General features: G+C 45.6%; 1 protein-coding gene across 2 annotated transcripts in view; it reads left to right on the top strand.

Moving 5' to 3' along the window:
• TSC1 (TSC complex subunit 1) overlaps positions 1 to 26,919 on the top strand; it is a 684,759-nt gene that overhangs the window by 129,690 nt on the left and 528,150 nt on the right. For both annotated transcript variants that reach the window (XM_069609318.1, XM_069609319.1), the window contains exon 4: positions 15,862 to 16,014. In XM_069609318.1, coding sequence (XP_069465419.1) covers positions 15,862 to 16,014 — 153 coding nt within the window. The remainder of the gene's footprint in view (positions 1 to 15,861; positions 16,015 to 26,919) is intronic.

Genomic DNA, 26,919 nt, shown 5'->3' with positions numbered 1-26,919 from the left:
CTCTGCCAGATCACAGCTAATCCCTTCCACCAGCGGGGAGGCTCGAACTCGCACCGTTCTTTTAGTGGACAATCTTCCTCCCGGTCTCCCCATGGACAATATGGCTCTAGGGGGTACCACCTGGTCCTCAGGCCAAGGCACATCCGGTTACAGCCAGTATCGGCAGAGAGGTCAACGTAGAGGCAGAAACTCTATTCCAAGAAGCTCCCCGGCCTCCACCTCAAAGTGATTTGCCGGTTCGGGTCCTCTCCCACGCCTCCCCGGTCAGGGGTCGGTTGTCATTCATTCTCACCTGGGAGGGGATCACATCAGACCAGAGGGTGTAAAGACAGTCGCGCACGGCTATTGCATAGTTTCACCGGCCACCTAGATACCACCCACCCAAGAGCAGACTCCTTTTGTCAGCACACCTGCACATCCTGCTGGAAGAGGTGCAGATCCTTCTGGAAGAGGGCTCCGTAGAAGTCGTCCCCATTCACGAGGTAAACCAGGGTATTTATTCAGTGAACATCCATGTACCCAAAAAAGGATCTCACTGCACGCCCTGTGTTAGACCTTTGTCAAACTGCAAAAATTCAGAATGGCAACACTGCAGGAGGTAATCCCACTGGTGCTGCGGGGGGGGGGGGGGGGGGGGTTTAACATGGCCACTTTGGATATGAAAGATTCTTACTTTCTATGCGCTAGCAACATTGAAATATGAAAGTAACTAAGGTTTATGATAGAAAACGCCCACTATCAGTTCAAGGTTCTTCCCTTCGGCATTGACTCAGCTCCATGAGTATTCCTGAAGGTACTGGCAGTAATAGCTGCTCACCTGCGCAGGCAGGCCATCTGTCTATCCTTACCTCGACGACTGGCTCATAACCGGGGATTTGTACGGAACATGCCTAACGAATACCCAGAAGACGGTAGATCTCCTTCAGCATAGGGTTATCGATCAACGAGAAAGTCCATTCCAGAGCCCAGCCAAGTCAAACCGGTTCTGAGGGTTCTAATTCAGACCAAAGACGGCCTCGTTTTTCCTTCCAACGAGAGGGTTCAAACCCTGCTCTTCCAGATACCTCATTATGTAGCCAGTCACAAGGTAACGGTGCTCAAGGCCATGCGACTGTTGGGGATGATGGCCTCCTGCATCTACCTAGTTCCACACGCTCGCTTGCGCATGCACCCCATGCAAGATTGGATCTCGAGTCAATGGTGTTAGGCCAGCGGACAATGGGACGATCTAGTGGTCGTCTTGGCAGCCCTTGTTACGTCTCTGCAGTGGTGGTCAAGGGAAAACCAACCTTCTGCAAGCTGAAACCTTCAACCCTCCCCCTTCTACCCCACCAGAGTAGAAGCCACTCTCACACAGACGCATCTCTGATGGGATGGAGGGGGGGGCTCTCCTTCATCAGATGGCGCACAGCATGTGGTCCCCAGCGGTAGCATCCAATCGCATACACTTGTTGGAACTTCTTGCAGTTTTCAAGCCCTGAAGGCCTTCCAAACACAACTCCAGGGTAAGACGGTTGTAGTCCTCACGGACAGTACTACGGCCATGTATTGCTTAAACAAGGGGGCACTCACTCTCTGGCTGTCCAAACTGTCCCAGAACATGGAATTGGGCTCTCAAACACAAGATGTTGTTCCTGTCACATGTTCCAGGGGAACTCGATCTTCTGGCGGACGTACTCGGCAGAGACTTCACTTTACCCGTAGAGCACGAGTGGCGACTGCAAGAGGACATTGTACTCAACGTCTTTGCAGATTGGGGCTTCCCAGAGGTCGACATGTTTGCCACTCTGGAGAATGCACAATGCCCAGATTCCGCCTCCAGGTACCCTTGGAACCGCTCCCAGGGGAAGGGTTTCTGGATAACCTGGTCAGGGAAATTGGTCTAAAATTATCCCCCCCCTTCACTGCCTCGCTCCCCCTGATTTCCTTGCTCAACAGAATAGTGCACAAGATGAACCAAGAGCCAGTCAGAATGATTCTGGTGGCCCACCAACCTTGGTTCTCCCATCTCATGTTAATGTCCGGCTCCCTTCCCAGGAAGCTGCTATGCGCTTACAATATGCTGTCTCAAGACCAGGGGGAATACTGCATCCATGTCCTCAGACTCAACTTAGCAGCCTGGGTCCCGAGGTCCCCCAGTTAAGTCCCAAAATTTCAGGATGGTCCTATTGCAACACGTGATCGGCCAACTGGAAGAAGGGGATTTCTTGACATCGTTGGACCTGGAGGACGCTTACTTCCATGTCTGCATTCACAGGAAACATCAAAAGTTTCTACGGTTCGTGGTGCAAGGCCAACACTACCAATTCAAGGCCCTACCATTCGGCTTGAAGTCAGTGCCAAGAGTAATTACGAAATGCCTGGCCATGGTGGCGGCCCATCTGCAGGGCATTCACGTGTACCCGTACCTGGACGATTCGCCGGTGCGTGCCCAATCTCGGGAGCTGGCCGACTGACTGAGCTGCGGATCTCTGTGAACTATACAAAGTCCTTCTTAACACCATTGCTGAATGTGCTGTTCCTTGGCGCAAGGCTCCAGTGTCTTGTCTGGCTTCACCCTCGCAGGAGAGGCTAGCAGCCATTCAAGGAAAGGTGCAGCGACTGTCGTGGGCAGTTGCCACAGTGTGGGCCATCAAGTCGTTGCTGGGCATGATATCCTGCAGCTACCTCGTCCGTCTCTGCAGGGTGCAGATGTGACCTCTACAGGAATTCTCGGATGCACGTTGGATCCAAGTGTCCAGAAGGTTTGCAGATAAGATCCCTCTCAAAGAGGAGTTCCGGCGGGCGATAGAATTGGTGAGGTGCGCTCCCACATCGTCCATGGGATGGGATTCCAAACCCTGCATACCAGGAGACTTTCACCACGGACGCCTCTCTGGAAGGTTGGGGTAGGGGGGCTCAAACCGGACGTCTACACGCCAGAGGTCTTTGGCTTCCAGAGGAGAAGGATCTGCAAATCAACATCCTGGAGCTACGGGAAATGTTCTGTGCCCTCAGGTCTTTCCTACCATCTCTGAAGGGCAAGGTGGTGAGGATCTTCAGACAACACCACCATGTTCTACATCAGGAAACGAGGTAGGACTCTGTCTCCAGTGTTCTCCTAGGAAGCTCGGAACGTGTGGCACTGGGCCATCGGACAGGGGTTGTTACTCACCACCTGGCAGGCGTCAAGAACACCACTGCAGAATGCCTCAGCCAACATGGAGGCACACACATAGCTCAGTTACAAGGAACTGAGCTATGCGCTCTAGTCTTTTGGGTGTGGCAGGCCTGGGACTATTTTACCTGAGACTATTTAAAACACACCCAAACAGCAGAACATGCTTTGCGTTATTCTGCTGTGGGCAGCGTAACGCTCACCGTGTCCAGTTCTTTGATGCCAGTTTACCTGATACCAAGGACCTGCAGAGAGAGAAAGAACACTATGAAACTTACCTGGAGTTGTATCCTGTCTTCAAACCATTGCTGACTTCAGTTCCACTCACCTGAAGGTATGAACTCCATCATCCGGCACTGCATGCATCCTGGAATACCATAACCTGGAAAGAGGAGAAAGAAAGACGGCATTAGTAAGCGTTAACTCGCGTTTCCTCCCGAATGAAGAAAGCCACACAATACTTACCTGGGTAGTCCTCTCCTGGTCAGTATCATTGCTGGAACATGACGGCGCTCGGCGAGAAACATCGCAACCTGCAAGGAGAAGAAAAGACACAGGTTAGCTATATAAAAGGCAAAATAGCGCCGCGTATCGCGCATTACTCACCGGACAGCATCGCGCTTTCGCCTTCCGGCCCATGCTCATCTTCAAACTGCATGACAACACCAAAATACCTTTCCATACCTAAAAGGAAAGAAGCAAGACATTCTTATTCGAACTAAGAGGAACATAAGAACTGCATATGAAGACTGTAAAGCAGCAAACCTACGGAGCCTCAGCAGGCCTGGATTCCCTCAGGGGGGCTTGCACCAGTAAATTACCTTGGTCGCTGCTCGCCCCCCACATCTACGCACCCCTGCCACGTGGAGCAGGACGGAGAATCGACCTTTTATAATATTAAGGTGAGGAGAGGGCCCAAGGGGGAGGAAGGAGTTGAGGCCGAGGGAGGTGGGAAAACATAGACAATCTGGTATTGAATCCAGCTCTCCTATATTGCAGACTCCTCTTTAACCAGAGGCCTTACCAAGGGACCAGGAGAGGGTTCGAAAGTGCAAATCATCCAACCAGGGCTGGGTGGCGTCCCCATGGATACCAGGTGAGCGTAACAGGTACCTGGCCTAATGTTTTGACATGAAGTGATCTTCATAGGCTGGGAAATGCTTTTTTATAATCCTTGCCCCCCTGCGATGAGATTAATTCCACGGAGAGAGCTGTTTGAGAAAGCGGCCTACCAATGAGCAGTCTGTCCCTTTTTTGTCTACTTAACAAGGTCCGTGGAAAAGACCCTTTTGCTGCCAGATGCCTAGTAAATATGAAGAAATAGAAATATTGGCCCTAACACCATGTTTTATTTGACGGTTTGTTTAGATTGTTTCAATGAGTGTGGGGATAGAAGATTGAGCAACAATGCAAGAAACCACTATTTGCTGTCCTGACAAAGGCCTCATGGAATGATCAGGGAAACCCACCTGGGATGGGGTTTACCTTCTGAATGATGAGCCGAAATGCAGTGCGTCGACGTAATTTCTTTTTAAACAAACTTTGGAAATAAAGTTCATTTGGGGATAACGGACATTTAGTACCCCTCGAGACCAGGAAAGATGGAGAAGAGATAGTCAGACGCGACAAGATAAGGGCTTGGTTCCCTTAAGAATAAATTTGAATAAATGTAACACATTCTCCATGTCTGTATGAACTTAGAAGAAAAGAATATTGGTAATGTGTTCTTATCAGTTTTTTGATGCTCTGATCTAAGACGTTCAGAAATTTATTGAACATCTGTAATTGTTTTGCCAACTAATGAACCCATGGCATAAGAAACACCCCATCTATAGTATACTAAACCGTGAAGAATGAGAATAATTATGTGATTGTGAAATACATGATGTGGTGTTTTTTAACAATGAAAAACCTCTGACAAAAGTGTTGATGAAATAAATAAAATAGTTTTTTTGGCTATATAAATAAACATGGTATGGGATTGGTTTTTGCCTGTTGATTTGAGTGTCAACAGATTTCAGCTAGAGACATTGACGGAAGGAGATCTACTATGTGTTGATGGGTCATCAACAATTGACCAGGAGACGAGACGGAGGCATACAGGGGCGGCAGTGGTGCAGGTAAAGGGCGGGGGGAGAGAGAGGATTAAGTTCTGATCATGAAAAGATAACCTATGCACTATTCAGCTATATTTGTCGCTCTGATCGAGTCATTGAAAGCCTGCAAAGGTTGATTGAATGATCAAGGACATAACTGATGAATAAGATGTTTAGTAAATAATCCATGCCAGGGTGGTGTGCTGTGGATCACCCATGATTCCCTGATTTTCCTTGTTTTTCTCTTTTTTCATTTTTTATTGTACCTTCTAATGTTTTATATTGTTTCAATATTTTGATGTTTCTGTTTTTTTTTAAGGTCTAGAACCCGGTCAGCCCTGGGGTGAAAAAGGGTCTCCCTCTCTCTCTGGTCTCCCTCTCTCTGGTCTCCCTCTCTCTCTGGTCTCCGTCTCTCTCTCTGTGGTCTCTCTCTCTGTGGTCTCTCTCTCTCTCTCTCTCTCTCTCTGTGGTCTCTCTCTCTCTCTGTGGTCTCTCTCTCTCTCTGTGGTCTCTCTCTGTGTGGTGTCTCTCTCTGTGTGGTGTCTCTCTCTGTGTGGTGTCTCTCTCTGTGTGGTGTCTCTCTCTGTGTGGTGTCTCTCTCTGTGTGGTGTCTCTCTCTGTGTGGTCTCTCTGTCTCTCTCTCTGTCTCTCTCTCTCTGTCTCTCTCTCTCTCTGTCTTTTCCTTCCCTCCCACCCCCTCGGGATAAGCAAGGATGCCTGACCGACGTGTTCAAACCTCTGTTACGTAGGGATAATGATAAACTGAATATAATTCGTTCTAGGAATTATATATTATGCTTTCTTGGTATTCTATTGTTTTGTGTGATACTGGTCTTTGTTGTCGGAGTGTATGGAGGTATGTCTGTTATATGGGGTGGCCATATAAGGGGGGGGGGGGGTGGATAGTTGCATATAAAGGAAAATGTTAGAAGATTCATAAGCAATGGTATGAATAGGTCTATGATAAATAAGAATCAAATAGTCTCCCTTTCCAGACTTTCTTAGATGAATAAAACAGGAAGTACTTATGACGTATGATTTATATAAGGGGTTGGGCTTTGACACCATTTCTGGCATTGTTGTCTAATAGCTGGTACTCAGATATGTGTACTGTGGGAAGGAATGTGATGAATGAAAGCTGTTACGTGTGCATTCATCACGCATGCGTCGGAGGCTCAAGTTTTTAGTCCAGTTATATCTGGATATCAAAAAAAACATTTTTTCACTGCAGTCCGAATTCACAAAAACCAGTTGCAGCAATTCAGTCAATATATTCAAATTGTTTTACTGGTGGCGATTTGGAATATTTCACAAAATAATTAGAATAAACTTATTTTCATTGTTTACATGAGTTTTTTTTCACTCAGTAAATAAATTCAATGTAACAGTTCAACATAACACTTAGAAAATTCTATTTACTAATGGGCTTGATGCGTTTCGAGAGATTTTACTCTTCTTCAGGAGCAACAAATGATTTTTGAATGATACAGCACTAAATATTTTTAACAATTCTTCATCACAGCATTGCAAAATTAAACAATTCAACATTGCTTTTGTTACTTATGTCCCCAAATTATTTTTCCTCTTATTGTATTGTTAGAGCTATTTTGTTGTGAAATCATGGAAACGTCATCTATTCTTGTAGTCCACACTTCATTGATGGCAGCCTGTGAATAATATGATATGAATAATGTAATGGTTCAATTCACTTATCTAATGTTAATACCTCTCATACATTCAAAAATGTACCTGTGTGTTCATATAAGCTTGAATGAAAAGCCTGTTCCAGATTTCAAAAAGAATTTCTAGTCTATGTAGTCTTGGTAGTTTTTAGCCTGAAAGGTAAGTATGCACACACTAGTTATCTCTGTTAACGCAATGTCTTACACTTTTTTCTGTTTACAAAAAGTGTAAGTTTTCTTCCTGCTTTTACCTGTGTTGTGGCCGCATCCGCCACCTAAGTTAGTATATTGTAGCCTTCTTTCTTATGTGGCACGGAGTTTCAGTCCGCGCACACAGTGCGCAGATGTTTGTTCCTGCGTTCCACCTGCTTCAATAATACCTCGTGTTAGCATGGTACTTATTATTACTGTGGATTGTAATGGCAAAATAAGGGATGTAAAGCACTTTACCTTTATTTTAAGGTCCACTGTCCATGTGTCTGCTACTTCTAGATTTCTCCTTGTGTAAAAAATGCTGGATGGGATAAATTATAAGAGTAAAGTGTGTAGGAGACTACAGGACCCAGATAAAACGTGAACAGGATGAGTGGAATATGGAGTGAATGAATGGAAAATGTTCAGTTTTTCATTGGGCTAAGCCTCAAGGTTTGTAAAAGTCTGCAGAGCTGCAGTATGTTTTTGCATAGCTAGCAAAATGTAGAACAGCATGCTCTGATAAAACGCTGAAAACAAAGAAAGAAGGCTTGGAGCATCCCTATTATGGAAGGATGGATTTGGTTGAAGTGGTGATCCTGCTCCAGTGACATCACCATGGCAAGACAGGCCTACATAAACCCCTGCCTGAAACCAGTTTGGCAGGAAGGAACAGGCGAGGGACAAGAAAAGACCGTTCAGGCAGCAGAGTCCTTAGCTACCACCCTCATTTTGTAAGATTAAACTTGTTCTTCTTACCAGATCGCCTTTTTTGCCTCATTTCCCTACAGGGGTGTATGTATTCTGGTGTGAGCGTAATTGGGGACACCCTTACACATGTCATCTTGATAACGAACTTAACTTCATCAATATCCTTGAACAATTTACTCATCACCCTCTGGAATACGCTTGAAGCTGATATCAAACAAGCGGCATTCTCCTCCACCGATATAAACCAATGGGGGCATGAACAATGTCCTCTCCATGGACATGAGGTGTAATTGCATTTTATGATATGCTGGCTTTAGATCTATAATCAAACACTCCTGCACTTGTAAACCCTGCCAGCAAGTCACCAATCCACGAGAAAAGGAAACCTATCTTCCACCACACACTTATCTAGTGTCTATGCACAACCTCACACCATTTGGTTTGCGCACAGCCACAATGGGACTTACTCACTCAGCAGCTTCAGCCTCCTCTGTGATGCCCTCAATCAACATACGTTTAAGCTCTCCCTCTGTCAGCCCGTAGAGGTAACGGTATTGTCCTGGCCTTAGCCCTAACCGGTACTGCTCCAGGCTGCCGCTTTGAGGTGCACAACCCTTTGAAACATCCTGTCACTTGTTCAAATACACTTGGATACCAGTGGGTCACTTCCAACTCTTTGTGCTAAACCTCATTCACCTTTACATCACACTTCTGCACAACCACCACCTGTGATGGTGGATCCGATCTTATCCCCAAATCCGCTTGTGTGTTCCAGGATAATAGATTACCACCTTTTTCCCTATGGCCACCCATAGTCTGTGTCTGAAATACGACAAGACTGAGATCCTTATTCTAGGCGCCCTAATTTACCTCAAAGATTAATCTTAAATACACCTCATTCCACATAGACGGAAACTTGATCACCACAGCCAAGGAACGAAAACATTAGGCTTTTATCTTGATTTTGCCTTGAACTTCATGAAACAAGCGAACGCCTCAGCTACTGCTTACACGTGCCAACTTATCCATGCATGCAAAAATGATCTCTCCTCTAATAGCCGCATGATCTTGGCTCGAGCATTAATCTTGTCCAAACTCGATTACTGCCATGCGCTCTATGCAGGCGCCAAAAAACAAGTTCTGAACAAATTTCAAACCTTACAAATCAATGCACTAAGAACTGCATTGAGTATCCCATGAAAAGACCACATTTCCGAAACGAAGAAGCCTCAAGTGGCTTTCCATCAAGGATAGAAGCTTCTTTAAACTTGTCTCCATCGCCCACAAATGCCTTCAGAACGGGGCCCTTAAATACCTGAGTGACAATCATCCTCAAAACATCTTCTAGACCTACGAGATCAGTTTACTCCCATTGTATTATTGTACCGTGCTACAATTTAAAAAGAGCCGGGGGTATTAGCTTCCCAGTGCAAGCAGCACTAGCCTGGAATGCCCTGCCTCTCAACCTACGCACTGACGACAATCTTCATAGTTTCAGGACTAACTAAAGAATGGTTACTTACTAAGGACATCGCACTCATTGCCTGATGCGACATAATTTAGCTTGCAACTGCCTCCTCACTGACTAACGCACTGAGGCACACCTAGCCTTCAGAAGAAATGTTAGATTCCACTGTTACTACTTTAACATACTGCGTTGAACACCTTGCACCGCAACCTGTATTTTTACACTGCTTTTATGTATGCATGTATGTATTCTAAGTTGTCTTGAAAGCACCCAGATACCTCAGGGTGTGGCGTGCTGTACAAATAATAAACAAACAAACCCTCACTATGCCTGTTGCACTGCATCCTCTGTACTCCAATTGTGCCCAGAACTTTCCTACAATATTGATGGGAACTTCACCATACACCTGTGCAGCCACATAATTATATTTTTGTTTTCCATGTATCCACGTTCACGAGCGTGTAATCCGCACCGCTATCTATCAAAAGCCTCACTGGCACATTGTTTGCATTTAGTTCAGCATGAGGTTTTACTCTTATTGGTCTTGCAGCTACTGCAAACCTCGGTTCCCCACATTCTTTGGCATCGCATCAATAACCTGAATCAACTCTCACACTTCGAGATTTGTTGCAGCGTTTACAGCAACGGGACAAATGCCCCTTCTATCCACATTCCCTAAACACTATGTGTTAAAACAATTTACCATTTGCCAAATGATACATATTTCCACATCAAAAACACTTTTTTGTAAAAGACTTCCCATCATATTTCTGCTTCACGTCCAATTTCTTCTTAAAGCTTGGTTTCTCCTCTACCTTGTTCCTTATGGAATTGTGCTTTCTCGACTTGGTTTTTAGTGGTCCTCGCCGACTTCACCACCTCGGTAACAAGTTCCTTAATACAAATCTGTGTGTTCCACCATTTTTTGCAATCTCAGTTGCTCTATCCAGGGAAATGTCTGCAACCCTACCACCTTTGTGCCATTGCACTGTATCAACAGACCCCTCAAATGTTCATCCCTGCAGTGATCAGAATCACACTTTATGACCAACCTGTGAAGAACAGTAACAAACTCCTCATTGGATTAGTTGGGCTTCTGGTTTACAATGACGAAATGGTATCTTGCCAGAAACGTGTTCTCCTTCACTGTAAAAGGCTTATCCAGCTTTGCCAGACCTACTTCGAAAAACATCCATCTGCCACTTCTGCCGGTAAATCTGGTAATTTCCTATATATATCCTGTCCTAAACAATGATGTAGCAAGGAGTCCTTTCTGTCAGACGCAAAGTTGTTGCCATACACACCATGCAAATATTTTTAAAAGCCTTCCTTCCAGTCACATCATTTTATTCAAAGCTCACCTGGTGTAGGCAGGAACAACGCAGGCCCTGGGATGTTCGCGGTCACAGCCTGTAAATGTCAGATCTACTGCCAAAACAGATCCTCAAACATTTGAGCAATTCCCAATCGAAAGTAAATCCCAAATGCACCCTTTCCAAAGTAGCTTGACCCAGCAATGCCCACTGTTGAAGACCATTAAGGCTGAATGCAAACAAGGTGACTGACCATGTAATGGCCTTTCTCCAAAACGAAGTGAACAGGCCCGATTCCAAAATTGCTGCTGACTGCAACACGGGCAGCGTCCCCTCAAAAGGCCCATTGGCACAGTTTTGAGTGTAGTGTCTGAACGCCGCCTGACCGCAAAATCGTCGCTCAGCAGAGGCCAAAAACAAGCAGCTACAAGCAGCCAGTCCCAAGACAATGCTGCAGAGGTTCCCCCACTGTGAACACTGCAAAGTTGCTCTGACGCCAAAACAAATGCTGCAACCGAAGGCGCATAGCTTTACCAGGGACCCCCACCCGAGGCGGCCCTACAAAGTTGGCGCAGCAATGTCTGTGAAGCGCCTCCCACTCCAAAGCCGGTCACACTCCAACAGGAGCTCCTCGGTGCTGGACCCGACGCAGCTATAGACGCTGCAGGCACAGGCTCGGCTGGGGCTTCCTCCAGCAATCCCATCTTCGTCGCCATTATGAAGTAGACGATTCTCACCACAGGTATATTCAAACTATCTTTATTCTTCTTTTCAAGCATAAATATTATAGGAGCCCTAGCCTCAGTCCCTCCAACCTCCTGTGCTTCTTTATTTCAAAATCTAGCATTCGTCAAATACCTTGCTTGGCACTGGCTTTGGAAATAAATATACACTCTAGAGCTATGTACATCACAGAAGCTGTGTGCAGCTGTCCGTGGCCCTGGACCCTGTGGGCATGCTACACCATGCCCGCCTGTTCCCATCATCACTTGTCCCACCTACCGTGCTCTCCTCCAGCCTCAAAGTACTGCTTATCATCCTTATGACCATCTCCATACCAACCCGGTCTCCTCCCACCATCCCTCATACCGACTACCGCTCCAGTACTCCACTCAGAAATCCAAATCTTATCTACCCACAACTTACTGACACTTCCTCCACCATCATCATCAGACTATGAAATGCAAGATCCCTCTGCAAAAAGACCATGGCAGTTCTGGACCTTTTCCTACACCTACATCTTCATTTTCTCTGCATAACTGAAACTTGGATTCTCCCACATAACACAACTATTGCTGCCTCTCTTACTACTTCTCTATGCTCTTTTGCACATGTCCCTCGTGCCAATGGACGCGGCGGCGTTGGCTTACTGTACAGTCCTAAATGCTCATCTATTCCATCACCTATACCCTTACCAGAATATTTCTCATTTGAATTTATATATTAAATCTTCACTGCTCCTCATGCCATTTCTCTTCTCATTATCGCCCACCTGGTCCGCTTGGCTCCTTCTGCGAAGACATTGAGCACCTTCTTGGTCACATCCTACCTAGTCCTACACCTCTTGTATTGCTTGGAAACTTTAATCTTCATCTTTCCTCTACTCTATCATCCCCCCCTTCCTATCAATACTTGACTCTCACCTACTTTCCCCACTTACTCCTCCTACTCATACCTCTGGCTCTACCCTCGACTTGATCTTCACCTTATAGTTTACTGCCTCCTCCAAATCTACTCTCCCCGTCTACCTTTCAGATCACACCCTAATCTCAGCTTTTTTGCTCCCACCTACTCCCTCTCCTCCACTAAGACTTTCTACATGCGTGATCTACGTAATTTTAACTCCTTGCTCTTCCATGATACCTGCGTACGCGCTCTATCTCTCACACACTTCTCCTCCCTCTCTGCAGATGAAGCTGCGTCCACTCTCTCTTCATGTCTCACATATAGCCATGATCAACTTTACCCTCTTTCTTCCTTTCGGCCCACTCACAAACCTGCCCAACGCTGGCTCTCTCCTCATCTCTCTTCTATGTGCCGCCTTCTTCGCCGTCTTTAAAGGCGCTAGCGCTAACACTGTTCTCCTATACGACAACTGTATTAAGGCTGCCAAACCTACCTACTTCTTGGACCTTCTCCACAGTCCATCCACTCATCCTTGATGTTTCTTCCAAACCCTGACCCAACTTCTCTCTCCTACTACACCTGACCCGTCCATCAACTCATCCCTATCAGCATCTGACCATGTCAATTTCTTCTCTTCCAAAGTACACTCCCTACACCAGACATACTATCTTCACCTTCTTAGAACTCCTCCCCCTTATCCTTCCCTACCCCATCCAGCACTCTACCTTTCCTCCCGTAACAGACTCTGAGATGGCCCTTCCCTTGGCCAAAGCTCACCCTACAGCAGCCCCCACTGTTGTCCCCATCCCCCTCTTCACTTATCCCCAAAGTCTTCCCACCTCTAGTAACCTTTCTCACCTGCTTTAACATTTGTCTCACCACCTCTACCTTTCCTTCTGCCTTTAAACATGCAATTATCCTACCTGTCCTAAAGAAACCTACAGCTAACCCCTTTCTTGCTTCTAATTTCCGTCCTGTGTCCCTCTTACCTTTTCTATCCAAACTCCTTGCGCGCCTGGTTTATTCACAAATCTCATTCGTGTCTAGCCTATCTCTCCTTCCTCCAACTCAGTCTGGTTTATGTCCCCACTATTCAACTGAAACAGCCCTTACCCACGTACTTGATTCTCTTCGCACTGCTCGCTACGCCAAACACTCATCGATTCTTATTTTACTTTATTTGTCCACTGCCTTTGACACTGTAGATCATTCTTTGCCCCGGGACTCTCCCTCTTCCCCTGGTCTGCGTGGATCTGTTTTATCATGGTTTTCATCTTACCTATCCAACTGTACCTTTGCTGTCTCTTGGGGCGGCAACACTTCTCCTCGCGTTCCTCTGGTAAATGGCGTTCCTCAAGGTTCAGTACTTGGTCCCTTTCTATTTTCCTTATACTTCCTTTCTAGCCCCCAATATCTGATCCTTTGGAGTGTCGCACCATTTCTACGCTGATGACACCCTGCTCTTTCTATCTTTCTTGCCCTTCTCCTCGGACATTCATCAGAATCTCATCCTGCCTCGCCTCCATCAAGTCCTGGATGACCTCACTTCCTCGCTCTAAATGCTGAAAAAACAGGAGGTCTTATTCTTTCCCGCAAACATTCATCTTGCAATCTCCTCCTATCTCTTTTCCTCCCTCCTGTCTCACTCTCTCCCTCCGCCTGCAATCTTGGCATTTACTTGGACTCTAATCTCTCCTTTAACCACCACATCTCCCTTACATCCCGCGCCTGTCGATTTCGTCTCTACAACATTTGCACAGTCCGCTCTTTTCTCACTTTCCACGCTACAAAACTCCTCAAGTCTTCTCCCGACTGTTCTGTTCTTTGGTCTTCCCCACTCACGCCTTGCTCCTCCTTATATCTATCTCATTCTTCAATTCGCTCTCCGTCTTCTCTCCTACCATCACCCAATTTCCCTGGCCTCTCTTGGTTGGTTGCCCTTATATTCTCAACTTAAATACAACTTTCCCTGTCTTTTGTGTTCAAATATCTCTATGGCTTTGCTCTTGACTACCTTGTATCTCCTTTCTTTTTACTCACCATCTCGCTCCCTCCGCTCTACTAATCTTTTTAGACTCGATGTCCCACGTCCCCCTTGTGCCCAATCCCGTTTTCACTCGTTCCAGCCCCTAGCCCCTCTTCACTGAAACATGCGTCCCCTGTCTCTTAGCTCCATTACTTCCTATCCTCTGTTCCGTTCCTCTCTAAAAACCCACCTGCTATGGTCCTCTAATTGATATAATCTGCTTTGAACACGGATTAATTTACTCTTATGCACGCTAATTGATTTCTACTGTTTATGAACACTGATTACTCCCAGGAATGATAATTGATTGTTACTATTTATGAACATAGTTTGAATGTTGCGGTTTATGAACACTGATTTGCATTCATTATATTGTTGACTGTCCTATGTAAAGCGCTTTGGACGAAGGCGCTATATAAAACACAATAAATACAAATGCAAGAATAAACAAACCAAACATATTAAAGGAAATATACATGTCACCAGCTAGCTCTGTTGGGTTGATTACATCACGTGTAACAGAAGGCTCTTAATTACAGCATGTTTTTCTTGAACAGTGATTGCACTTTTTAAGGACTCCCTTTCCTCTGAGGAGAGCCAGTAAAGTCCCACGTGATCCGGTTAATGTTCAATTAGTTGCAGGAGTGCTAATAGTAGTGTGGTGTAAAGTAGGATGAACGTATCGCAGATGTCCATGTCAAAGTTACCCAGGGAGTCCCAAACTGAATGAACAATGTCTTTGGCTGTCCAGGATTTCCAACCATGCAAGGGTCATGCTCTGCTTCTGACCTCGACAGAGGCCTTACTTCTTCTGCTCCAAAAGACCCTCCAAATAAAGGAGTCGCAATTAGATTCAAGTAACTGAACAATGCAAGGGCTATTGACGGATTTGGCTCTGGGGATGATTGAAGGGTTTTCTACAGTTATGGATACCAGCTGCTCAAGGCAAGCCACAACGTTCACCCTGGGGTTCTCTAGCTTAATTCATAACCTAATTGCAGATTGAACTTTCAGCAGTTTCTGTGTGGATTGAACTTTCAGCAGTTTCTGTGTGGAGTCAAACTTGGATCAGTTTCGTTATGCCACTGAACCATCTTAACTAGTTTATACATGGAGATGTTCATATTGGTACACAGGTAATGGTACTTAATACCTGCATCCCATCCACACCAAAGGCTTCTGCATCTGCCTTTCTGCTCTGACTAATACACCCTGCCCTCCTTTCTTACAGAGCCATGCACAGCGAGGCCAACATTAATGGCAGACGGGCACTGTATAAGACCACTTCACATTAGATCCCAAATGCAACCATGTTCTATTAGGCTGTATAATATACTTCAATTTGGTGGCACTGAGTTGAATGACTGCTCTCTCCTAAGCACTCTTCCTGACAGTTTTGGTCATTTCTCTCAAACAACCTACAACATTGTTCAGTGGTAAAATGTTCCTAGTGTGAGCATAAATGACTTGGTGAATAAAATGTGTTTTGATTGCCTGTAGTTCTCCAGTTGGCGTGGTCTTTGTTAAATCTTCCCTAATGAGCCTAAGACCTGCGTTTTTTTTTTTCCTTTTTCCTTCATTACGTTGCAGCACCTTCTGGATAAAATGAATGAATATCTCTGCAAACCAGCGACACGTCTACCGGTCCTCACACTGCTGGGACACGTAGTGCGCCGACAACCATCTTGGAGGCATAAGTTATCTCAGGCACCCATCTTCCATGCTCTGCTGAAATGTCTTAAGGTAAGGTCTTAGATGATTTTACAATGTGTGCATTCGGGGAGAGCCTTTGGTATGTTACTCCATGAAACCTTTTGAAGGGGCTAATTTAAGAATTTGAGAAGAGGTTTTTTTTTTATGGTCCGTTAATGGTTTTCAGAACTAGCCATGTGGGAGGGTTCTGGAAGGGGACCCTAGTTGATGACCAGGTATTTAACTTTAGCCAAGCTCTATCAAGGTAACCGACTGAGTCAGAAGGCAGACATGGGACTTTGCAGGGTGGTGCAGTAATCGTTAACTTAACCAAGCGCTCAAATAAGACCAGCAACACAGGAGTACAAAATATACTTTATTAGGCCCTAACTCTAAGTAGGAAAAGTAAAAGTACCAGCAATTATTACAGAAGCACACAAACGACACACATACACACAGTTGGTGAGCTCAAAGTGAGACCACCCACACTTTACAATGACATGTTGAAAGCAGTTTAAATTGGTGAAACGTGATAAATGGTAAGCAGTAAAGTGAGGTAAGCACATGTGCCGGCAGACTTAAGTCTCCTTAGAAGCTTTTTCACAGCAAACCCGTTAGAGACAGTTCCAGAATAAAGTACTTTTAGAGTTAAAAAGGTGACAGTTCTTGGGGCTACTTTGTCAGTTCCACCACATTAGGGGTTACCCTGGAAGGGAAGGGGACCCATGGCGAGCAGGCTACTGATCACGACCATGTAAAGGAGAGTTAGGTAGTGAACTTGACTCACTATTTGGTCCCTTTGGTGGGGTGAAAGCTGGTAAGTACAGGCACATCCCTTACTCATGTTCTCCAAGTGACGACCCTAGGGTACTTGGAATCATTGGACACTTCTGCAGTTGATATTGTTGCTGGAGGTTCATGGGTCTAGGGTAGAATCTATGTGATCAACGTGCTGCACGTAACTGTGCTGACCAATGTCAACGCCAAACGGTGCGGCACAGTGATCAGTACCCTTCCCCCTGCAACCACCTGGCCCGCATTCCCCTACTTGCTTCCCCCACCCGCTCCTCTTTACTCCGTGCTATCCCTGCAGCGCCAGTTCCTCCCACTTGCGTGGATTGGCGCTGATGCCGCATGGTCCTACTTTTTCTTTTAAAACTTTCTTGTCCCCCGCCTACCACAATGGTAAGCAGAGGACACCCCCATACCCTGCTGCTCTGCTTGGGTGCAGTAATGAGTCGGCAAAAAGAAAGGCGCCAAAGTCACCGTAACTGCTTAGTCGCAGTTATGTGGTCGACATTTTAGTACATTTCCCTCAGGAGAAGTAGATTGGTTCGGGCTGGACAGTGGTTCTGTGCTGTAGAATTCCAGTAATTGTCAAGCGGATTTGCTCAGGCACCAAGAGACCGCAGCCACAACGGGTCCCACAATAAGAGTAGACCTCCAAGACACATCAGAGAGATCTTGCAGTGAACTCTGATCAGGGCGGCAGGTGAGATTTGGGGCAGACCGGATGACCCCGCTCCAGGAGGGCCCCTTGTGCAGGGGAGAAGCAGGAGGGATGGTCTTAGCCCACAGGTTGAAAGCCTGTAGAGTCACAACCTGCAATTCTGGATAGCACCGATGCACTGGGTTAGGCCTTTTGCAAGCCTGGATTGTGCTTGGAATGATTCAGGTTGCTTCTGAGAGACTGATTCTCATGCAGGGGTGGTTGGTCCCACCAGTCCAAAGGTTGAAGCGCAGGTGAGAGGGTCTTATTAGAGCATTACAAGAGAGGGAAGGCTTTAAAGGGACTCGACTTTGTCGAGGCTGGTCATCCTCCAAAGCAGTCTTCTGGGTTTTCAGCGTGGCGCATCTCTTCCGATGGGGCTTGGCCTCAGTCAACGAGTCGAGCATCAGCAGGAGCCCCTCTTATCCATCAGGCAGTTGGCTGCCTGAGCCCTCCAATGGCAAGTTTCTGTGCCATTTGAAAGGACCATGTCTGTCCAATGAAGGACTGCCGCCAGCCTCGCATCTGCCCAGTAACAAGACACCCTCTTCCTGGAATCTGCTGTCAGACCAGACAGTCTTACTCCCCCTTGTCAAGCCACGTTGCACCTAATTTTACTTTGGCAGAATCCAGCTTGGATTTTCAGCGAAAGCTCTATATTGCAATTTCTGACATTAGAAGGCAGGACGGCTAAATAAAAAGGTGGCCAAAGGGCATGACATGCACCAGGTGTCGCAGGGAGATTTTCTTTATGCAAATCCTCCTCTGTCCTGGGCCTCACAGCACTACTGCTGGACTCAATTCGCCTCCAAAGCCAATGCAAAAATCCCAGTGAGACTTTCTCACTCACCTTCTGCATTTACTTTTGTTCTGGGGACACTAGACTGTTCTAGTAAGGTTCCATTGTGTATAGACCTCTCCTATTAGTGTCTCGTGCTCTTCTATGGATGCACCCCCTCACCTAAACTTATGTGGTGTGCTTCTAGGGATCCTTGGGGTCCCCTTTTGAAAGTTGTTTTGTGTACATGGTTTAGTCTTTAGACCTATCCGTACAGGAGCAGTTGTCTCCTTTTTTATGGCTTCTGTGTTCAGCACAAACCATCTTATATGGAGTGTGTAGGTATGCTCTTTTTTTACCTTTTTTTTTCTGGTTGCATTATACTGGGCTTTGTCAGCTCATTTAATGCACGTAACGGAACCATATACTCAACATGCCCCCTCCCCCTTGTTTCAAGTCCTGATCAAGATCAGCCTACACTTAGTTGGCCAGCCTTCTGCCTCGAGAGGCAGGGGAGGGCTCCTTTTCATGCATCGAATGGCAACAAGCCTGCACTTTGTTTGCTGACAGGAAGTGGGTGCCCAAATCCACTGGGTTCTACTTGACAGCCACCTCCAAATTTGAATGTTGTAAAGTGTCCTTATTGGATGAGTGGTGTCTCACACAGCCCAGTTTCTGTATATAAGGAGACCGGTGGGACAAGTACTCCAGTCGCCACTGAAGCTGAAGAGCGCTAAAGAAGATGAACTTGTGCAGAAATCAACATTGGCTCAGCCAATACCACTGCATTGCAAACATCTAATCTCAGCAGGGAAGACTTCTGTGATGTGCCTTACTCCATATGACTGGTGGGACCAACCAGTCACCTGTCCTGCTTGAAGTACATAGCCTGTTTTTGGTAATATGTGCATGCATGTTTGCATTTCCTCTGCAAGGCCTGGACCCAGCTGTTCATCGCTGAAAGGACTTTGGCTAGCTAAACAGCTGGAACCTTTGTGGATGTCCACAAGGCTCTGCTGGGACTCTGTCAAACTAAGACTGACATTTTGTCGATATAGCAAGGGCCTCCTGTCTCTGTCCGGGATCAGTTCAAGAGGAGCATCCATGAATATTTGTCTGTACCTCCATCTTGTAACCGAATATGGGTGATCCTATAGCCTGAGCTCTCTATAGGATCCTTAAGACAACCGACTATGATCGCCCTTTGACCTGCGTCCCAATGGTGAGCGATTTCACTATCACTTGGGACAATTACCACCTTTCTGGGTGGGTGTGGGCCCGAGATCCCTTATCTCATGAACACCCCTGTCTCCATGCTCCTACTCTCCTCCTCATTGGGCACAAACTCCTGATTGCCTTAGTGCTTTGCAGGGCTGGCCCAGGACGGTGGTGCCTGGGCCAGGACTTACCCGAGGGGTGATAGTTGCTCTTCCTTTCACTGGAACTCTACTTCAGACCCTGTTTTGCTTGTTGCACTTGTCATGCACTAAATAACTTCAGTATTCTACCTGTCCTAGCTGAGTGGGCTCTCCTGGGCCATTCACCTTTCACCTCAGTAACATTATGGGACATTTAAGAGTTCAGAAGTTCAACACTAACCTGTACAAAGTCTCTGGTAGTTTTTTATTTTTTGGTGCTGGATGCCTTATAGTTATACGGACCATGTATTGATCTATTAAAAGGAAAACTTCCGGAGACTTGCGCCAAGTTATTGGAACTTGAAGGTTTTAATTATCGCAAATATAAAACTGCCCTGATTTGATAAAGGCTAACCAGCCGAAACAATTGTCAGCAAGGGCAAAGTCCAAATCATAAACCATCATTGGTACAGATAAAATGTCAAAGAAAATAAAAAAACCTCAAACCTAGACATGCAAATACAAGAATAGCATCAAAAGAATGACGCAGCATCAAAAGAAACATATTATTGCATTCATAATGTGTATATAAAATATTAGCAGTCATATTGCACATAACCATAATTAAATGGAGATTAAGGGTAGGGTTTGGGGGAGGATTGTTAGGGGGCGGGGAGAAATTGGAGAAAAATATGAAATATTCATCAGGTCTTATCATTCACTATTAGTGATATCATACTAAATCATTGCGGATTAATGGTATTACCCATGTCATCCTGTGCTTTCATCCATAATTGGTTTAAGGTAAAGTTTTTGTGTACATGTCATGGGTTTGATCCCTGTGTGACTAAAATTTAAAAAAGTGTGCGTTAGGCTTCCTAATTCATAATTATAAAGTATTTATAGTCTCTTGTTTGGCGCATTTATCCTGAAGTGGTTGCCCTTATCTGCCCACCTTGATGAGGTTAAAATAATAGATTACATACATCATACTCTGATCTCTTTTTATCAAAGTAATCTCTCGGAAATAACTGAGCCAAAAAGGTCTCAATCGCTCCTCGCAATTTTGTTATTCATGTGAAGATCTAATTTCAACATGTAGCTATACTAAAACATATTAAGTGTTAAGGATCCTGTGCACACAAATGTGACGTTCACGTGGTCGTAACACTATGCTAATAACTATGCAGGCGCTGCTTGTCTAAGTTTGTAGAACACTCAGTGTGTTAAACAAAATGCCAAGTTGTTTCTTACCATAAGTGTTGGATTAATGCGTCCGACGTGTTGCTCCTCTCATGGCTAGGTGCCGGCGCCATGTTTGTATCTTGTTATATGCGTTGCCATGTCAACCCGACACAGTTGACAGCCGTTGTCAAGGTAACGTCGCAATCCCTCTGCAACAATCGCTGCCTATGTTAAATGGGGCTATCATCTTGGAAATGCATGCACCGCTCGATTAGATACTTACTGAATGTTGTTGCGAATCAAATGCGTGCGTATCTAAAATTTTGACCGTATTATTTAAACTCCTTGTAACCTACCAGTGTGAAATCGGGGAAATGTACAAGGTCGAATCCTAACTTATTAAACACTACTTACCAATATTTTATTCATTCATGGTGCACTATTTGGAAATAACTTAACTGAGTAGTATTTTAAGGTCCCAGGTGCTTGCGTCTCTCACTGGGTTCAAGATTCTAAAAGGGCGGCAGATGATGTCTTTAAACCATATTCTTGTGAAATCCTCAATGTATTGATCTCTGCTTAACATCTGCTCTCTTTAGAATCCCAGTTATCTAAACATTCACCAAGTGTTGTGTAACCCACCATGGGTTACACCTTACTGAGCTGTGTGTATCTATGTACTGATGTTTTTTACTTGCCTTGAAGTAATTAAAGTGTGTCCTAGCGTAGTATTAAATTTGGTGTTCATTTTACATGTGCACTGACACTGGACTGCTTCTTAAAAGGACTCTGGGTACATAACTGCTCCTGGACCCTTTACTTTAATCCCCTAGGGGTTCAGTGAGCTCTGGACTAAGATTCACCATTTCTGTACTTGCCTTTCATTTGTCTGTCCATTTTTGATGTCATTTCCATCATTGCTACAGTGGTAAATGTACTTGGGAACAATGCAACTGATAAGTGTGGATATTTTACATTAAATGTATTGGGGAAGGCAACAGTTTGAAATGAGGCTTGCAAGCTTTTGCAGAGGTTCCACCTTAGTGGCTGTAATGCATTAATAGTGTTATAAGTCCCTAGAAAGTCTAACTGGATGGGAAATGTGTTTTAGGCCTTATGGATTGGAAACCTATTTTTCCTTGGGTGCTGACTGTTAAAATGGATTTCTGGAATCTGGCCTGTTGGACAGAGTCTAGGAAGTCACCCTAGTTGGAGCGAACGGGGAGTTCTGAGAGGTTGGTGAAAACTCAATCAAGGTAAATGGAGTGCAGTCATGGCCATTCTCGTGCGGGTCGGAGGTCCTCTGAGTCCACACAATGCAATACACAATTTAGACATGCATGTATAAAAGTACACATGTATTCTAGGCCTTTACACACACTAGAAAATGAACCTAGCAGTTGCTTTTATTGCACAATACTCAATAATAAACCTATATACATTCACCATATGTTCTTGGAAAATCTTTCAGATGGCTAATTCAACACTTGAGATAAGTAAATTAATGCAGTAAAGATGGAACCAAGTCATACGTGAATTTCCCTAACTTCAGCAGTCCAATCCCTAAGAGGAATGGGGCCTTGTGCCCAAAAAAGTCACAGGAGTCATAATGCTGCTTGTACTTATGTTGGTTATTCAAAAGAAGAGATGCAACCAAGTTACTAGGTAAGTAAAATGTGTTTGTCTTTCAGATGGTACTAATCAGGTTTGATGACCAAACAGCAGTGGAATGGAATGTGAGGCTAAAAAGAGACTTGTTCTGTTACCCTATGGAGGACAGGGGGATACAAATACTTAGTGTTTACTTAAACCACCCCCCCCCCCCCGCAGCCCCCATTTTTACCAGATTACTTTATTGGGCTGCTAGGGGTCGCTGGAGGTTGGACTTCCCACTCTTGGTTCTGATCAAAGGTGCCCAGGAGCTGTGGGTACACAGATTCCTCTGGTCTGGTCCAGGAGCAGAGTGCAACCCTTGGCGATGGAGAAATGCAAGATTCATTGATGTAGCCCTCTTCAGGACACTTCACAGTATGGGGATTGTAGGTTTCGTTGACCGGCACCGCACAGACTATGGCTGGCGTCCTTTCCATCGCAGACAGGAACCCTTGAGGCTGGAATGCTGAAAATGGGCAGGAAGGCAACTTGTACCACAAGTTGGTGACCTCCAAAGTTCGGAGTGCAAGTATGGAATGATGATTATTCTGGAGAGGAAGCCCACTTCAGAGCTGGACAGTCCTCAAGACAACTGCATCTTCAAACACATTATTGGGAGTGTTTTTCCAAGAGGGACTCCGGTGAGCACTTTCGGAAAAAGTCCCCGACTTGCAGAGCGGTCTAGACGCATCAAGCTAGGCCAGACTCTACACTTGGTTGCATGTCAAAGCAGTCTAGGCTTTACTCTCCGGAGAGAAAGTAGGGTCGACCTAGGCCTATTGGGAACCACAAGTACAAAGCAGGGAATGTCCACACAGTCAGTTAGGTTAGAAAAAATAGTGGTTTATTCTATGTAAAGACTGAGCAATATAGGTATGTACAGTCAGAATAATATACCATGGTAATTCCTTCAGATCCACTAGCACATAACATCAAAACAGGGTTCACCCACTATGGAGGGCTAACCTATGTATATGTATGTACAAGTAAGCAGAATCTAGCACATACTTTTTGTGGTAATATCCAAATGGAATATTGGAAGGCACTGGACCTGAGAATATTTCAGGAAAGGTAAGTGTGACACTTTAAAAAGACACCGGGTTGTTTCGGTTTTAAGTCCCCACAAGAGAGCAAGGGAAAATGCACTTGTACAAGTCATCCCTTACAGGTGAGTAATTCTCCTATTGTTACTAGCGCCTGAAAACAGGTTACCAAGGAAAGAGAAGAGGATAGAAACAGCAGTTGCATAATACATTCACACACGGGTGATTCAACTTATTCCCCTCAAGTACCAGACCCTCCAGCATTAGTTAAGTAATGCACCTTAATTCCCACCAAGTCAACAGGTATGTCCGGTGTCGCCCTTAACGTATAGCACATTCCAAGGGCACCTAGAGGCCTAGGAAGAAAAAGCCGTTCAGCCCCCACCAAAAATAGACCCAGTGAGTCAAGGGACCTTGAGACCCAAAAAGCATTTTTAAAATCAATTAAATTAGTTAACATGTTTGCTCCATCCTAAAGTATGTTTATTTCAGTATAGGAAGTCAACACTAATGGTTGACACCAATACAGGTTAGTAAACCTAACATTCCTAAAATAGCAGTTTAGGGTTCGTGTCCCAATGTTATTCAATAGGACTTATGATAACACGGGCTGTTCCCGGTAAGGATTTTGAGTTTGTGAGTCCAAAGGACCAGTACAGAGGAGGATGCCATGCCCCTGTGATGCAGTGGAGTCTTGTGAAGAGTTCCAGGAAAGGAGAGCAGGCGTGTCCGGTGCAGTGTTTACCGCAAAGAGAATAGGCATGCACATGAAGTACAGGTGCTCCAGCAACCCAAAACAAGGGGATATCCGGGCCCAGTGGACTCTGAGGACTAACACAAATGTGAGAAGTGCCACAGACAAGCCACAGCTGAGGATGCAGTGTTTCAAGAAGGTTTGTTCATGGATGGCAGGCCTTCGAACCCAAAGGTAGTCTATAGCCTTCTGAATAGGCCCGAGGGAGATCTGTGATTTCAAAGCAGGTCAGAAGAGACCCCACCAGAGGAGCAGCAGCAAGGATGGCACCATCGAGGCATCAATTTGGGAGATTTCCCTTTACTCCTTGTCTTTGGACTGGAAGGGGTCTCTACTCCACAGGCAGCCCTTGCAAAAGCAGAGGGCCTGGAAGAGACTTTGGGGGTCATTCCGAGTTTGGAGGCAGCCATGGGGCTCTTAGCACCATGGCTGTCTCCAAACTTGGGTCCGGGTCCGTGGTGTCAGATTGGGGACTTACTGGGACATTCCGACCTATGCGGACCCGGTAAGACCCCATTTAGAAAACCATTCCCATTTGAGCCCCCATAGGGCTCAATGGGGATGGGGAAAGCGCTAATAACGGGCCCACAAATTGTGGGCCCGTTATTAGCTCCATGGTCCCTTAACGGGTCCTGCTAAGGCCGGCTGGTAAAACCAGCTGGCCCTGGTGTGACCCGCTAAAGGACCTCGTAATAGGGCGGTAGGGGGTTAACGGCACCGGCATCCTTACCAGAATGACCCCCTTTGTTTTCCCAGCAGCTAGAGATGTCGCCAGGACAGGAGACCACCACGACCAGTAGCAGCCAGTCAGGTCATGGGCCCTAGGCGATCATCCCTCCAGGATGAACCGCAACAGCTGAGGGCAAACCGCTTCCAAGGACGTCTCACTTTCAAGGATGGAGGATCTACAGCGCCAATGGAGCAGATCCAGTGTAGCCTTCCTGTCGTGAAAGAAAATGTCTTAATAATGACAGACAACACAGTGGCCATGCATTATCTAAACAAGAGGTGTAGGGTCATTACCTCTGTGCAGAGAGGCAATGCAGCTCTGGTATTGGGCAATTCAAGAAGGAATTTCCTTAACGGCAGTTCATCTAGCCGGGGAGGAGAATTTGATGGCAGACGCTCTGAGCAGGCAGAGCATGGTGTCCCACAACTGGCTCAGGAAGTCATTCAAGAGATCTTCGCCCTTTGGGGAACCCCTCAAGCAGACCTATTTGCGACCGAAATCAACCGGAAGTGCGAAGGGTATTGCTCAAGGGAATTTCCCCCGAGAGGAGCCCTAGGGGACGCGTTCGTGGTGGAATGGAACTTACCACTATTATACGTGTTGCCTCTGAATCCCATCATTCCTCAGGTCATCAGGAGACAGACGGTTCAGAAACCCTAGATTGGGCCAGGAGAACGTGGTGCCCGGACCTTCTAGACACGTCCATCTGTCCCCCGGTACATCTTCCTCATAGAGAGGACCTTCTCTCACAAATGAAGGGTTAGGTTCTCCATCCAGAGGTCAGGATTCTCAACCTTCACACTTGGTATCTGAAAGGCTGAGATACAAGGATTGGGACCTTCCAGATGACGTCAAAGAGGTGGTGCTTTCGGCAAGACCAGCAACAAAATCTCTATTGCTGTTGGAAAAGGTTTTGCAACTGGTGCAGAGAAAATAATGTTGATCCTTTTCTAGGTTCTATTCCGGAAGTACTGTCCTTCCTCTTGTCCCTAGCACATAGAGGTCTAAATGTTGGGACCATTAAAGTTTATCTTGCAGCGCTTTCCATCTTCAAGCACTCGTCGGAAGAATGCTCGTATTTCAAAATTCCTTTAGTAGTACAATTCTTAAAAGGACTCACCAATGTGTTTCCTCCTTATCCTTTCCAAGTACCAATTTGGATCTTAATTTGGTTCTAAAATTCTTGATGTGTGCCCCTTTTGAACCCTTGCACATTTTTTCATTAAGATTACTGACATATATAAAACTGCTTTTCTAGTTGCTTTAACATCTGCAAGAAGAGTGAGCGAATTGCAGGCACTGTCTTCTGGGCCACCCTATACTGTGTTCCATAGGGACAGAGTGGTATTAAGAGTTAAACCCTAATTTTTACCTAAAGTTGTTTCTGATTTTTCATTTAAATCAGAAAATTGTTCTACCTGCATTATAACCCTCCACCTCATCCTAGTAAGGAGGAGGAAAGACTGCACGGGTTGGACCCGAGAAGAGCTCTAAGCTTTTACATTTCTAGGCTTTCCAAGCTTAGAGTAGATCAACTTTTCATTGGCTACACCGGAAGGAAATTGGATCAATCGGTGTCAAAACAAACCATATCACGTTGGATTGTGCTTTGCATTTCAGAATGCTACAGATTAGCAGAGAAAGCACCACCAGAAGGCTTAAGGGTCCATTCCACCAGAGGTATCGCCTCTTCGACAGCCCTTCAAAGATCTGTTCCCATAAAATCCATTTGTGAAGCAGCAACTTGGTCTTCGCTGCATACGTTTTCGAAATTCTATAGTCTGGATGCTTCCCAGTCTAAGGAGCTGAATTTTGGTAAAGCAGTACTATATTCAGCCATTTAAGGGTATTTACTCCCTCAATTGTCCATACTGCTTTGGGAGTCCATCTAAAATGAGGATTACGTTGGAGGACACAATCCACTCGAAGAACAAGTTACTTAGCAACTAGTAACGCTCTTTCGATT

Source organism: Ambystoma mexicanum, chromosome 8, assembly GCF_040938575.1.
Source record: "Ambystoma mexicanum isolate Mex_15411 chromosome 8, UKY_AmexF1_1, whole genome shotgun sequence".
NCBI classification, from domain to species: Eukaryota; Metazoa; Chordata; class Amphibia; order Caudata; family Ambystomatidae; genus Ambystoma; species Ambystoma mexicanum.
Note: the sequence above shows the minus strand (reverse complement) of the source record. Positions and strands in the feature narration are given on the sequence as shown.